Genomic DNA, 15,178 nt, shown 5'->3' on the forward strand with positions numbered 1-15,178 from the left:
CCCCACGAGCTTCATGCCGCCGCGGGCTGGGGGGGAACACGCAGCCTGCAGCTTGGCCGTGCACTGTGACATGCCGGCGAGGGGAGCAGGGCAGTGGCGGCCACGGCAGGGCTGACTGTCACCTGGGGCGCCCCGTGGGGGATACCTCGCCACGTGCCTCCCACCCACCCTGCTGATTGGGGGGGGGGGATGTCGGCCTGCCCCCCACACGAGCGGGAGATGGGTGCGGGTGGGTGGGGGAGGAGCGTGGTGCTGGTCGCGGCCTTTCCTCCCCTGTGTGTGTGTGAGAATATGTATGTGTGGGAGAATGTGTGTGTGTGAATGAATGTATGGGAGTATGTGTATGTGTGTGACACCAGAGGTCCCCCCCAGTCAGTCACAGTCACCCCCCACCCCCAGTCAGTGTCAGTCACCCCCCCACCCCCAGTCAGTGTCAGTCACCCCCCACCCCCAGTCAGTGTCAGTCACCCCCCACCCCATCAGTGTCAGTCACCCCCCCACCCCGTCAGTGTCCATCACCCCCCCACCCCCAGTCAGTGTCAGTCACCCCCCCACCCCGTCAGTGTCAGTCACCCCCCCACCCCGTCAGTGTCAGTCACTCACCCACCCAGTCACCCCTGCCCCACCCAGACACTCAACCAGCAAACCACTCACCCAGCCAGTCACTCACCCAGCCTCTCTCTCTCTGTGTATCACCCACCCTCTGCGATATCGCCTGAAGAAGTTTACTTAGGTAAACGAAACGCGTCGTGACTGTTGTGGCTGGCGGTTTAATTACCCACCATCAGTACACACTCAAGTGTACCGTTCCTGCTTTTTTCCGATCGTTTTTATGCTATCAAAAACGGACAGGCATCCTAAGGACACCTATTGAAGGCCCCGGTTCCTGCACATGTGTGCTACACTCTGCACCACGCTACCACACGTGGAGGACAGGAGAGGAAACAGAGACAGCCCCAGTGCGCGGGTCTGATCTCTTAGAACTGAGATTACCCTTCATACTTCCTATGTGATGCCCTACTCCTGTGATAGACACCAGATCGGGGATTATTAAAGAAATTTTATATGTAAGTTACTAATTTTATTATTTGTTGCTAATACAATATCTATCTCATCTTGGTGCGCTTTTGTGTTTTTTCTTGTTTTGCTGATATTGGTATCACCATCGGGGTTCCGGTGGAGACCACATTTGGAGGTGGGGGAGACACCTCATAAACACAGAAGCAGCAAGAGAACTGAGAGGGACCAACAATCCAAGCTTAAAGAGCCAGAGCGCGGACTGAACTTTTCATTACCTGTCCCACATCTGCCTGGTATCACAAAGCTCACTTTCCCGCCAAAACGGAAACCAAATCAAAACCCTGAGGTGAACGAGGGGCCCCCACAGTTCCGTACCTCCTTAGAGTCCCATGCCCCCCCAGTCCCTTATTTCCCCAAAGTCCAGTGCCCCGCCACAGTCCCGTGCTCCTCCAAAGTCCAATCCCCCTCACAGTCCTGTGCCCCCCCACAGGGTCCGATCTGAACGCCGGTGGCTATTTGATCGTGGTGAAACGGCCATGACAAAATGTCCCATTCCGCAGCTACAGAAAGTGAGACCAGACAACTTTAGTATAATGGGGAACACACATTTTATTAGAACCAACAGCATGGACATATACAACATTTAACTTTAAATAAAACTATAATGGGGATTATATAAATAACCTGCTTTTAAAAAGTTATAACTTATCCTTTTAAAATACTTATTTTATACATAATAAAGTAAAGTAACTTTTCAATATAATTTAGCATAACACATATTCTAAGCCCTCGCTCAGGCAAACCCCAGATATTAAGCACATGTTTGCACTTATATGTGAGCGTGTTATCCTAAACATGAGAGAGAGATGTCTCTACCCCGTGTGTCCTCTTGTGTGTGTTCAGGTTGGATAACTGACTAAATCCCTTCCCACATTCCCCACATACATACGGTCTCTCCCCTGTGTGTGTCCTCTTGTGTGTGTTCAGGCTGGATAAGTCCCTAAATCCCTTCCCACATTCCCCACATACATGCGGTCTCTCCCCTGTGTGTGTCCTCTTGTGTTTCCTCAGGCTGGATAAGTCACTAAATCCTTTCCCACATTCCCCACATACATACGGTCTCTCCCCTGTGTGTGTCCTCTTGTGTTCCCTCAGGCTGGATAAGTCCCTAAATCCCTTCCCACATTCCCCACATACATGCGGTCTCTCCCCTGTGTGTGTCCTCTTGTGTTTCCTCAGGCTGGATAAGTCACTAAATCCTTTCCCACATTCCCCACATACATACGGTCTCTCCCCTGTGTGTGTCCTCTTGTGTGTCCTCAGGCTGGATAAGTCCCTAAATCCCTTCCCACATTCCCCACATACATGCGGTCTCTCCCCTGTGTGTGTCCTCTTGTGTAGGTTCAGGTGGGATAACCGACTAAATCCCTTCCCACATTCCCCACATACATACGGTCTCTCCCCTGTGTGTGTCCTCTTCTGTGTGTTCAGGTTGGATAATTTACTAAATCCCTTCCCACATTCCCCACATACATGCGGTCTCTCCCCTGTGTGTGTCCTCTTGTGGTCTAATAACAAAGTCTGACTCTTCCCACTTTCTCTAAGCTCTTTTCCTTTGGCACCTTCTAATATATTTCCTTTTGAATGAGAAGCAGTTACATTGTTTATAAATAGCGTTGACTGGTTGAAAGTTGCATTTTCTGACATAGTTATTGGAATGCTGCTTTCTAATCGATTCTCTAATCTGCAAGATTGTTCTGTCCTCATCTTTTCCATATACACATTTGGGTGTTTGAACTTCAGATGTTTGAGTAGGTAATCCTGACTGCTAAAAGCAACCTTGCAGTGTTGGCATGGGTGGGGTATTTGTGCTGGTCTTTGTACTAGACGAGAGACAAAAAAAATCCCTGTTACACAAACTGTCTTACAAAAGGTCATGAAGGAGACGTAAAGTGGCATATCACAAACAGTTTAGGATGAAAGTAAACTGTAAAAGTACATTGCAAAGCCCAACATGTGCAGCATTAGGGCCGGGAGAGTAGAAGTACATTGCAAAGCCCAACATGTGCAGCATTAGGGCCGGGAGAGTAGATGTACATTGCAAAGCATCATTTTAACACACAGCACATTGACTATCTGGACCTCCGTTTGTTCATTGACATTAAAGGCCAAATCCAAACGGAAACATTCAGGAAACCGAATGCCAGGAATATGCTACTACGAGCTGACAGCTGCCACCCCCCTGCGGTCATTAGGGGTATCCCCAAGGGCCAGTTCCTCAGACTGAGGAGGAATTGCTCCACCGAGGAGGCTTTTTCTCGTCAGTCTGAGGAACTATGCCTTCGTTTCCATCAGAGGGGCTATGAGATGGAGGGTCTGATTGACACCTCCAAAGAAATTGCACTGACAAATAGAGAGGATTTATTGAAAAAGACCAAGGGTGATCCTGACAAGGATAAAATTACATCGAGATATAATAAAAAAGACACTGGGTTTTCAAAAGGGGAGGTTCCACTCATGATTACACAATACAACAGATGTAGTCATAAAGTACAAAACATCATACGCAAACATTGGAATATTCTCCAAATGGATAGCAGCCTTAAGGAATGCGTTAAACAAGGCCCCCGTTTTGTCTACCGTAAGGCAAAAACTATCGCAAGTTATGTGTCGCCCAGTTATGTTGCATCCTCCACTTTATCTACAAGAAAATTTGTAACCAAGGGCTCATACAGATGTGGAGGCTGCAAGATCTGCCAATTTGTGACACCCTCACAATGTTTTAGGGGTTTAAATTCTAAACAAGAATTTCGTATAAAATCATTTATAAATTGTGATACTAACAACGTAGTGTACCTCTTAACATGTGGGTGTGGGATAAACTACGTGGGTAGGACAATTAGACCGCTAAAAAACAGAATCCTTGAACATATTAGGTTAATCAGAAAAGGAGACACTTCCCACCCGGTCTCGAAGCATTTTTCACAATGCCCAAAAGGGAGCCTAAATAGGCTAAAAGTTCAAGGTATTGAACAGATCTTTCGAAATGAAAGGGGAGGTGACTCACTCAACCTTCTGGACCGCAGGGAGGCATATTGGATATTTATGCTTCAGACTAGAACCCCCTGCGGTCTGAATGTAGAGTGGAATTTGAGTCATTTTCTTAAATAATTAATTAAAACCCACTATACCTGTTAATGCTGTAAAATAACAATGTTAATACTTATCCTATGGTCATCATCACTTTTTGACATAATTATGAGATCTTCACGCAGATATAAAACAAAAATTGCATGAACTATCCCATAACTTAGCACTATGTTTTTGATAGTATTCTATGTCAGTTTTTTTAATTTAATATATTGTGTATTGTACTAGACCCGGACATACGGGTTGAGCCCTCACAACAGAGGTGGCATTGCCACAGATTAATACCTGAGCTTATTGTTTAGGGCTGTCATAGTGATTACCTTCAAGAGCCATTGATTAATCTAAGGCCATGATTTGTAGTAGATAATTGAGTAATCGCAGGAATAGCATAACTGATTCCTCTTCCCCTTTGGAAGACTCAGAAAAACAAGACACTATATTCAAGTCTTGCTGATCTGATTTATATTTATTTATTATATTTTATATCTGTATGTTAATTTTGCCAGCATTTGTGCTGATAAGGATCTTAGATCCTGGATATGTATTCACTTGTATGTCTTTGTTTAAATGGGATCTGATTTTAGAATGGGCACCATTTCCAATAGGAGCTTAAAAGGATTCTGTTTACTTTATTTTTCAGTCTGCTCCTATTGTGACTTCTGTTTACACAAATTTGTCCTCTCTGCCTGTCCCTTCCAGCTACAGTGTGGTCGTGCAGGGCTCCGTGTGATTGGAGCCGTTCCGTCTGCCCCACACATTCATTGGTGGCGCAGCGGTGAGCTTCAACCAGTCGGATCACTTCGTGACGTCACTCGGGGAAGGAGAGGTGGCTGAGAGTAAGGGAATATCTTCTTGCCCTCACGGAGCACCAGGAGCATGCGCGGGCGTCATTTGGGGGCGGTATTTACCCACAATCCCATGGGTTGTTGGAGTGACGCTCCGTGTGACGTCACGCGCATGCGCGGTGGGTCCGCGACGCAACCATCCACAGATTTTTGTAATTTAACAATTAAACTTCAGATATATAAGGTGCCCATCCAGATCATATACCATACTCCTTGATAAAGGACCGGTTGGTCTGAAACGCGTAGGAGGACTCTATCTGTGTCCCCCAAGGGGGTGAATTTGTCTCTCACCATGCTGCAATAAAGAAAAGTTTTTTTACTCCACACCTGGCTCCCTGGCTGTGCGCCATTCGTTTTTTTCTCTATAAATAGCGTTGACTGGTTGAAAGTTGCATTTTCTGACATAGTTATTGGAATGCTGCTTTCTAATCGATTCTCTAATCTGGAAGATTGTTCTGTCCTCATCTTTTCCATATACACATTTGGGTGTTTGAACTTCAGATGTTTGAGTAGGTAATCCTGACTGCTAAAAGCAACCTTGCAGTGTTGGCATGGGTGGGGTATTTGTGCTGGTCTTTGTACTAGACGAGAGACAAAAAAAATCCCTGTTACACAAACTGTCTTACAAAAGGTCATGAAGGAGACGTAAAGTGGCATATCACAAACAGTTTAGGATGAAAGTAAACTGTAAAAGTACAGGAGAGCAGATGTACATTGCAAAGCCCAACATGTGCAGCATTAGGGCCGGGAGAGTAGAAGTACATTGCAAAGCCCAACATGTGCAGCATTAGGCCTGGGAGAGTAGATGTACATTGCAAAGCCCAACATGTGCAGCATTAGGGCCGGGAGAGTAGATGTACATTGCAAAGCCCAACATGTGCAGCATTAGGGCCGGGAGAGTAGATGTACATTGCAAAGCACATGTGCAGCATTAGGGCCGGGAGAGTAGATGTACATTGCAAAGCCCAACATGTGCAGCATTAGGGCCGGGAGAGTAGATGTACATTGCAAAGCACATGTGCAGCATTAGTGCCGGGAGAGTAGATGTACATTGCAAAGCCCAACATGTGCAGCATTAGGGCCGGGAGAGTAGAAGTACATTGCAAAGCCCAACATGTGCAGCATTAGGGCCGGGAGAGTAGAAGTACATTGCAAAGCCCAACATGTGCAGCATTAGGCCTGGGAGAGTAGATGTACATTGCAAAGCCGAACATGTGCAGCATTAGGCCTGGGAGAGTAGATGTACATTGCAAAGCCCAACATGTGCAGCATTAGGGCCGGGAGAGTAGATGTACATTGCAAAGCCCAACATGTGCAGCATTAGGGCCGGGAGAGTAGATGTACATTGCAAAGCACATGTGCAGCATTAGGGCCGGGAGAGTAGATGTACATTGCAAAGCCCAACATGTGCAGCATTAGGGCCGGGAGAGTAGATGTACATTGCAAAGCACATGTGCAGCATTAGTGCCGGGAGAGTAGATGTACATTGCAAAGCCCAACATGTGCAGCATTAGGGCCGGGAGAGTAGAAGTACATTGCAAAGCCCAACATGTGCAGCATTAGGCCTGGGAGAGTAGATGTACATTGCAAAGCCGAACATGTGCAGCATTAGGCCTGGGAGAGTAGATGTACATTGCAAAGCACATGTGCAGCATTAGGGCCGGGAGAGTAGATGTACATTGCAAAGCCCAACATGTGCAGCATTAGGGCCGGGAGAGTAGATGTACATTGCAAAGCACATGTGCAGCATTAGTGCCGGGAGAGTAGATGTACATTGCAAAGCCCAACATGTGCAGCATTAGGGCCGGGAGAGTAGATGTACATTGCAAAGCACATGTGCAGCATTAGGGCCGGGAGAGTAGATGTACATTGCAAAGCCCAACATGTGCAGCATTAGGGCCGGGAGAGTAGATGTACATTGCAAAGCACATGTGCAGCATTAGTGCCGGGAGAGTAGATGTACATTGCAAAGCCCAACATGTGCAGCATTAGGGCCGGGAGAGTAGATGTACATTGCAAAGCCCAACATGTGCAGCATTAGGGCCGGGAGAGAAGATGTACATTGCAAAGCACATGTGCAGCATTAGGGCCGGGAGAGTAGATGTACATTGCAAAGCACATGTGCAGCATTAGGGCCGGGAGAGTAGATGTACATTGCAAAGCACATGTGCAGCATTAGGGCCGGGAGAGTAGATGTAGTGGATCATACATTTAAAGTGGATCATAATATTAAGAGATTTAAAAGGAAGTGTCACTGTAGAGGGAGAGAGGGGGTGGCCCGGTATTAAAGGGGTTGCACCCCATTTGGCCACCCCTGACCGCACCAGGGAGACAAGGGGTTAACTGGGCTGAGGTCCAGAAATGTGATGTAACCCTTGTTATGACATGTAAATGTATTTCCCCTGTTCCATTGTAATGTCTGGTTACTCAGTGTTTGCATCACACACACACTAGAATCCATCCGGGAGCACAAGGGTTAATAATTCTTTAATGATTATAGCTCTTTGTGTAGTTTTCCCGCCTTTTCAGGCACCATTTTGCAGGTCCCCATTGGCCGCCATTAGGGCTCAATGCATTTCAATAGGAATTGGTGCTGTTTTCGTCCTGTTTCCTGTAGTGACCAGCAGGTGGCGTCCGAGAGGGAGAGCGGCGGTTTCCCATTGAAAGTCAATGGGCTCATTGACTTCAATGGAGATGCCTCGAGGTAACCTAGTTGGCTGCCGTCCAGACCGCAAACCGCAAAGCGGATACAATGTCTTTCAAAAGAGCTAAAATCACTGGGTCAAGTTCAACGTCAATTAGCGGGGAAATAAACTGTTCTAGGGCACCTAGGGATAAAATTATTTTTGCCCCTAGTTCCTAAGCGTCCCCCCACTCGACCACCACCGGGTCCCCGAATCCTGGACCCCCGATAAGGGTCGAACCAGATAGAGCGGGTCGCGCCATAGGCTTTGCCGGCGGCGGCAGAAACGGCTCAGAAAAATGACTAAGTGAGAAATGCTGAATTTTAGGAATCCATATCTCCGGTTCCGGAGGGTTCAGCGGATCAGGGTTTGGGGTATCTGTAGCCACTGCTCCGGCATCGCTGCAGAACCATCCTTGACCCGCTTGGACCAACCCGACGGAGTATGGACCCCCTTGAAGTTCGGGACTTTTCCCATAGACTTCAATGGCAGAAAACCCCCATTGACTTCAATGGCGGCGATTTACCATTGAAAGTCTATGGCGGAGCTGCCCGTTGTTTTCAATAGGGATTTAGTGAAAAGCTGAGATTTCTTTTTCAATGGAGATTTTTTGTATTAAAATGATTTAATGTGCATTTGTGTAACTCCGGTTTCTTAGGTCGTAGCAAGTCGCTTTTTTGACCATATGGTGTCCCAGTTCTGGCAATGCGAACTGGGAAGTTTGGACCTGCTAAACCTAACGGAACCGGATATTTTAATACGTTTATGTTTTATGCTTAATAGTGTATCCTAAGGTAGGGATAAGTTCAAAAGGAAATTCTTTTGGGCCATAAGGTAGCAGATGGCCCTGGGGACGCCGCTATGTCTAGGATTTAAGTGCTGTTCAAAGAGTTTTATCACCCTCACTGTTTATCCGAAGCCCAAACCAGGGCAGGTCTTAAGTGTTCCAGTTAACACCTTTCAACAAAGGTTTTCCTGCCAGAACTCCAAATAGTAGACTTTCTGGCATTCCTGACGTAAATGTGGGGCTTCAGAAATGAGACCCCCAGAGTTCTACTGCCCATGTGCCAACTAGCAGGGGGGCATGGGTCAGAATGCTTTCCCACGTTAGTGAGTGGCTGGAGGTAATTGTAAACCAATCCCCTGTGCTTAAGGTTAAGAATAGAAGGAGAATGGTTTATAAACGGCTGTCCACCCATATATCCTTTGTCTTCGTTTGCTGATATGGTTACCTGATATCACCTGAATGATTTCCTCACTGCTGAAAGAAATGCTACATCATACTTCTCATTCCCCAACCCTTAAGTAAGTGTACTTCTTGTTTGTTACTGTATTATCTGTTGTGTTCACCTTTATTCTAAGGAATAAATACAATTTATTATATCTTAAGCCTCGTTCAGTTCAAACCCAATTATTTTTGTGTAATATTAATAAGCCTGTGGAAGCTATCGTCACAGGCGTATTAATATAACTGGTGGCAGCTGGTGGGACTGAACTGGACCTGGATTACAGTATTCTGCGGGGTACTGTGATCCCGTGGGAACTTGATAGTAATTGCAAGTTCCTGGGACTAAAGATATTGAACACACAGTAGTGCAACAAGTAACGCAAGTTGTCACACCACCTCACTGCTGTGACCCAGAACTAAGAGCCATGAGTGAAGCGGAGAACCTCTATTACCTGAGAACTAGAAATCCGCTAAAAGACAAGTGCCGTGCCTATGGACTGGAATATGTGGACCAGGAGGTCGAGGACATGGTTGCTGCAGTCACCGCATATGAAGCTGAGCATCCAGAGGTCCTGGAAGTAGCTCAGCTTGCCCTTTTACAGCCGCCCGGAGATCAGGGACTGAACCCAGTGCCGGGCTGGCAGGATCCCGGGGAGGGACCAAGTGCACCTCCCAGGACAAGTGCAGCAGGAGGGGCACGGGTAGCTGCGGCTAGCAGTCCCTTTACCCCTGAAATGCTGGCACTGATAACAGCGTGGGGAGACCGAGGGACACCGGAGGAGCGGCTACAGTTTATCTCTATGGCAGTGAACAGACCCGCTTATTGCCCCCCGGTCCGACCCCCCAAAGATGGACTTCAACTGGACAAGCACAGCCTCACCAAGTATGTGGAGGGCACTGATCAGATTGACATGTTTCTAAGGAACTTTGAAACGCAGTGTCGGCGGTACGGGGTGCTTCCCCAGCATAGGGTTGCACGCCTGGACCCGCTACTCTCCGGCTTGGCTAAGCAGACCTTGATGGCGCTTCCAGATGAGTTTGCTGATGACTATGACCACCTGAAAGAACTTCTGCTGTTTCAGCACGGTTTTACCCCTGAAGCTTACCAGGGTAAGTTCCGGCTGGAGGAGAGGCACCCTCAGGAGACCTATGTCACTTATGTGACCCGCATGGCTTTGTACGGGTTACACTGGGTGGAGGGCTCTGAGGCCAAGACTTACCAACGCCTGCTGGACCTCATCTTTCAGGAGCAGCTCATGCAGCAGTGCCCGCCGGCGGTGAGGGCTTTTGTGTATGATAAAAAGCCCAAGACCTACACCGAGGCGGCGAGGATGGCAGATGACTATGTGGTCAGCCGGTCCCAGATGACCGCCAAGGTACCAGCCAAAGCGGTAACCCCACCGGCGCCGGCCAAGAAAGCTGTGAGTACCCCCCAGTGGACCCAAAAGCCGCCTGCGGGCAGCGGGTCACAGAAGGCGGGAGAGCTCCGGCATGAGCGCCGGTGCTACAATTGCAACAGCACTGGTCACCTCAGACCAGATTGCCCGGAACCCCTGCGTTCCAATGGACCCTACCGAGGGCAACGCACCCCAGCTGCAAAGCCGGTAGCCCGCGTGCGGGTGGCTTCCACCAAAGAACCAGGACCGGTCATGGAAACAACTCCCAGCGGGACGTCCCATGTCACCCCTACCCCGGTTTCTTCAGTGCCTACAGCCAGGAGCGGAGGACATCACAGCGCAGACCTGCAGCAGATGGACGGCAGGAGCAAGCATCTCACCCCGGTCACAGTCGGTGACCGGCAAGCAGTTGGCTTACTTGATTCAGGAGCTGCAGTGACCCTGGTCCGACCTGATATGGTCCGGCCAGAGGAATTGATCCCAGGCCCTGGGATGCAGATCACTGTGGCTGACGGAGAGCCCCGTTTCCTGCAGGTGGCCCGCATTTTTTTGGATTGGGGGGTGGGCAAGGGTGTGCGGGAGGTGGGGGTTCTACCAGGTTTGGATGCTGAAATTCTTTTGGGCAATGACCTGGGACCGATGACCTGCACCTACGACCGTGTGCCCCAGCCCGCTGCAGTGGCGGCGGTTACCCGGAGCCAGACCGCGGCAATGCCGGCGGTGGCCACCCCAGTCCCCCAGCCTTTGGGACCAACGTTAGCGGAGGGCACAGAGGAGCCCAGGGAGGTAAGCCAGGATCAGTTGCAACCACAGGCTGACTTACTGTTCCCCCTTACCGTGTCCCCTTCCCCTGACAATGACATGACTGGGGGGGGGCCAGATTTAGGAGCCCAGTTTAGGGAGGCAGTGAAGGTAGACCCTACCCTGGCCGGCGTGAGACTTCGGGCGTCCGAATCTCAGGCAGGGGAGGGCACTGAGCGCTGCCTATGGCATAAGGGACTCCTATACAGAGAAGAAGGGAACCCGGGAATAGAGAAGGGATTGACCGGTAAGCAACAGCTAGTAGTACCCCAGGGGTACCGACAGCAATTGTTACGGGTAGCTCACTCTATTCCGTTAGCGGGACATCAGGGGGTCACCAGGACGCGAGCCCGGTTATTGCAGCGTTACTTCTGGCCGGGGGCATCCAGGGATGCGGCTGATTTCTGCCGCTCCTGTGATGCCTGCCAGCGAGTAGGTAAGGCGGGCGACCGTGTGAAGGCACCCCTGAGACCCCTACCGATAATAGGGGAACCCTTCCAGAAGGTAGCGATGGACCTGATAGGACCCCTCATGATTCCTAGCAGGTCAGGGAAGCGCTACATCCTCACGGTGGTGGATTTTGCCACCCGGTACCCTGAGGCGGTAGCGCTGGGCACCATAAGTGCTAAGACAGTGGTAGCAGCTTTGCTGAACATTTTTGCTAGGGTAGGTTTCCCTAGTGAGATCCTAACTGATCAGGGGTCGCAGTTCATGAGTGAACTGTTACATTGTCTCTGGGATGCCTGCGGTGTACAGCACCAGCGCACTACCCCTTACCATCCCCAAACCAACGGATTATGTGAGAGGTTTAATGGTACCCTGAAGCAGATGCTTCGGACCTTTATAGAGGCGGAGGGGAAAGACTGGGAGATTCACCTGCAGCACTTGCTGTTTGCATACCGAGAGGTACCGCAAGAATCTACAGGCTTCTCCCCCTTCGAGCTACTATATGGCCGCAGGGTACGTGGACCTCTGGACCTCTTCCGTGAGGGATGGGAGGGGGAGACTACTGCTACTGATGCTTCAGTGATCCAGTATGTAGTAGATCTCAGAGACCGGTTAGAGATGCTTATGGGGGTGGCCCAGGACCACCTCAGGGCTGCTCAGACCAAGCAGAAGCAATGGTATGACCAGCAGGCCCGTAGCAGAGAGTTCATCCCAGGACAGCAGGTGCTTGTTCTCAAACCCACTCGGGAGAACAAGTTAATGGCTGCCTGGTCGGGACCGTATCCGGTCATCCGAAAGGTGAATGAGTGCAACTATGTTGTACAGGTAGCGCCTGAGAGGCACAAGACATATCACATTAATATGTTAAAGGAATACCGAGCACCGAGTATGGGAGCAGTAATGGCCATTTGTAGCCCACTGCTGGAGGATCCGGCGAGCAATGCTCTGCCTGATCTCCTAGGGGAGGCAAAGCAAGGAAACACTGTTGAGCAGGTAGAGATCGGGGCACAGTTGAGTGCTAGGCAGAAGGGAGAAGCCAGGGACATGCTAGCTCAGTATAGCGCCCTCTTCACTGACATGCCAGGGACCACACATCTCACCAAACACCCAGTACACACAGGGGACCTGCAGCCTCTGCATAAGCACGCTTATAGAGTGTCAGCAGAGGTCAAGACAAGTATGGAGAGAGAGATTTAGGAGATGCTGACCCTAGGGGTAATTACTCCGTCCCAGAGCCCTTGGGCAAGTCCAGTAGTCCTAGTGCCTAAGAAGGACAAAACCACCCGGTTTTGTGTGGACTACCGGTTGCTCAACGCTGGGACGGTGTCAGATGCTTACCCCATGCCCCGCATGGATGAGTTACTAGATGAACTCGCGGGGGCAAAGTATCTGACCACCATGGATCTGAGCAAAGGCTACTGGCAAATTCCCCTGACCCTGGAGGCTAGGGAGAAGTCAGCATTCATCACTCCAAGTGGCCTCTATGAGTTTTTGGTGATGCCATTTGGGATGAAGAATGCCCCGGCTACCTTCCAACGCCTGGTCAATAGGTTACTGGAAGGGATGCAGAGCTATGCCAGGGCTTACTTAGATGACATTGCTGTCTTTAGTAATTCCTGGGAATCCCACATAGGACATGTAGCTGCGGTGCTGGATAGAATCAGGGAGGCTGGGCTTACCTTAAAACCCACTAAGTGTATGGTAGGGATGGCAGAAGTCCTGTACTTAGGGCACAGGGTGGGTGGAGGGCATCTCAAGCCAGAGCCAGCCAAGGTAGAAGCCATAGTTCAGTGGCCTGTTCCAAAAACCAAGAAACAGGTCATGGCCTTTTTGGGCACCGCAGGGTACTACAGGAAATTTGTCCCACAGTACAGCGCCGTGGCCAAACCCCTGACTGATCTGACTAAGAAGCAACTGCCTGTGCTTATTACCTGGTCTCCTGCCTGTGAAACTGCTTTCCAGGCACTGAAAGCTGCGCTTGCTGAGGCCCCCATCCTGGCTGCCCCAGATTATACCAAGCATTTTCTTATTCAGACTGATGCCTCAGACTTTGGTGTGGGGGCTGTGTTGAGCCAGGTGGGGGACGACGGCAAAGAGCACCCTGTGGTGTATCTCAGTCGCAAACTGCTCCCCAGGGAGGTGGCATATGCCACCATTGAAAAGGAGTGCTTGGCCATTGTGTGGGCACTCAAAAAGCTCCAGCCCTATGTCTATGGGAGGGCTTTCACGGTCATTACCGACCACAATCCCCTGAGCTGGCTACAGAGGGTATCAGGGGAAAATGCCAAACTGCTGAGATGGAGCTTGGCTTTGCAAGAATTTGAATTCACCATTCAGCACAAAAAGGGCAGTGAAAACAGCAATGCTGATGGGCTTTCACGCCAGGACTATCCCTCTGAGACTGAATTCATTAATGGTGCCAGCAGTGCCCCACTCCCCGTCAGGGCCAGTGGGCCACAGGACACGCATTAAGAAGGGGAGGTGTAGAGGGAGAGAGGGGGTGGCCCGGTATTAAAGGGGTTGCACCCCATTTGGCCACCCCTGACCGCACCAGGGAGACAAGGGGTTAACTGGGCTGAGGTCCAGAAATGTGATGTAACCCTTGTTATGACATGTAAATGTATTTCCCCTGTTCCATTGTAATGTCTGGTTACTCAGTGTTTGCATCACACACACACTAGAATCCATCCGGGAGCACAAGGGTTAATAATTCTTTAATGATTATAGCTCTTTGTGTAGTTTTCCCGCCTTTTCAGGCACCATTTTGCAGGTCCCCATTGGCCGCCATTAGGGCTCAATGCATTTCAATAGGAATTGGTGCTGTTTTCGTCCTGTTTCCTGTAGTGACCAGCAGGTGGCGTCCGAGGGGGAGAGCGGCGGTTTCCCATTGAAAGTCAATGGGCTCATTGACTTCAATGGAGATGCCTCGAGGTAACCTAGTTGGCTGCCGTCCAGACCGCAAACCGCAAAGCGGATACAATGTCTTTCAAAAGAGCTAAAATCACTGGGTCAAGTTCAACGTCAATTAGCGGGGAAATAAACTGTTCTAGGGCACCTAGGGATAAAATTATTTTTGCCCCTAGTTCCTAAGCGTCCCCCCACTCGACCACCACCGGGTCCCCGAATCCTGGACCCCCGATAAGGGTCGAACCAGATAGAGCGGGTCGCGCCATAGGCTTTGCCGGCGGCGGCAGAAACGGCTCAGAAAAATGACTAAGTGAGAAATGCTGAATTTTAGGAATCCATATCTCCGGTTCCGGAGGGTTCAGCGGATCAGGGTTTGGGGTATCTGTAGCCACTGCTCCGGCATCGCTGCAGAACCATCCTTGACCCGCTTGGACCAACCCGACGGAGTATGGACCCCCTTGAAGTTCGGGACTTTTCCCATAGACTTCAATGGCAGAAAACCCCCATTGACTTCAATGGCGGCGATTTACCATTGAAAGTCTATGGCGGAGCAGCCCGTTGTTTTCAATGGGGATTTAGTGAAAAGCTGAGATTTCTTTTTCAATGGAGATTTTTGTATTAAAATGATTTAATGTGCATTTGTGTAACTCCGGTTTCTTAGGTCGTAGCAAGTCGCTTTTTTGACCATATGGTGTCCCA

The 15,178-nt window shown here is 49.7% G+C and overlaps 2 protein-coding genes across 2 annotated transcripts in view; both read right to left on the reverse strand.

Annotated features, from left to right (window-relative positions):
* Nucleotides 1–1,620: 1,620 nt before the first annotated feature.
* Nucleotides 1,621–5,388, reverse strand: LOC142475171 (uncharacterized). The gene is made up of 2 exons (XM_075581147.1): nucleotides 5,307–5,388; nucleotides 1,621–2,903 (listed from the first exon to the last, which is right to left on the reverse strand). The coding sequence occupies exon 2, from the start codon at nucleotides 2,794–2,796 to the stop codon at nucleotides 1,870–1,872; it is 927 nt and encodes a 308-aa protein (XP_075437262.1). The 5' UTR covers nucleotides 2,797–2,903; nucleotides 5,307–5,388; the 3' UTR covers nucleotides 1,621–1,869.
* A 124-nt stretch (nucleotides 5,389–5,512) lies between these two features.
* The window catches only part of LOC142475142 (histone-lysine N-methyltransferase PRDM7-like), a 50,801-nt gene continuing 41,135 nt past the window's right edge, over nucleotides 5,513–15,178 (reverse strand). Inside the window, exon 11 of the mRNA XM_075581136.1 lies at nucleotides 5,513–5,596. The gene's annotated coding sequence lies outside the window, so the exon portion shown is untranslated. The remainder of the gene's footprint in view (nucleotides 5,597–15,178) is intronic.

The sequence above is a fragment of the Ascaphus truei genome, chromosome 2 (assembly GCF_040206685.1).
Source record: "Ascaphus truei isolate aAscTru1 chromosome 2, aAscTru1.hap1, whole genome shotgun sequence".
In the NCBI taxonomy this organism is placed as follows: Eukaryota; Metazoa; Chordata; class Amphibia; order Anura; family Ascaphidae; genus Ascaphus; species Ascaphus truei.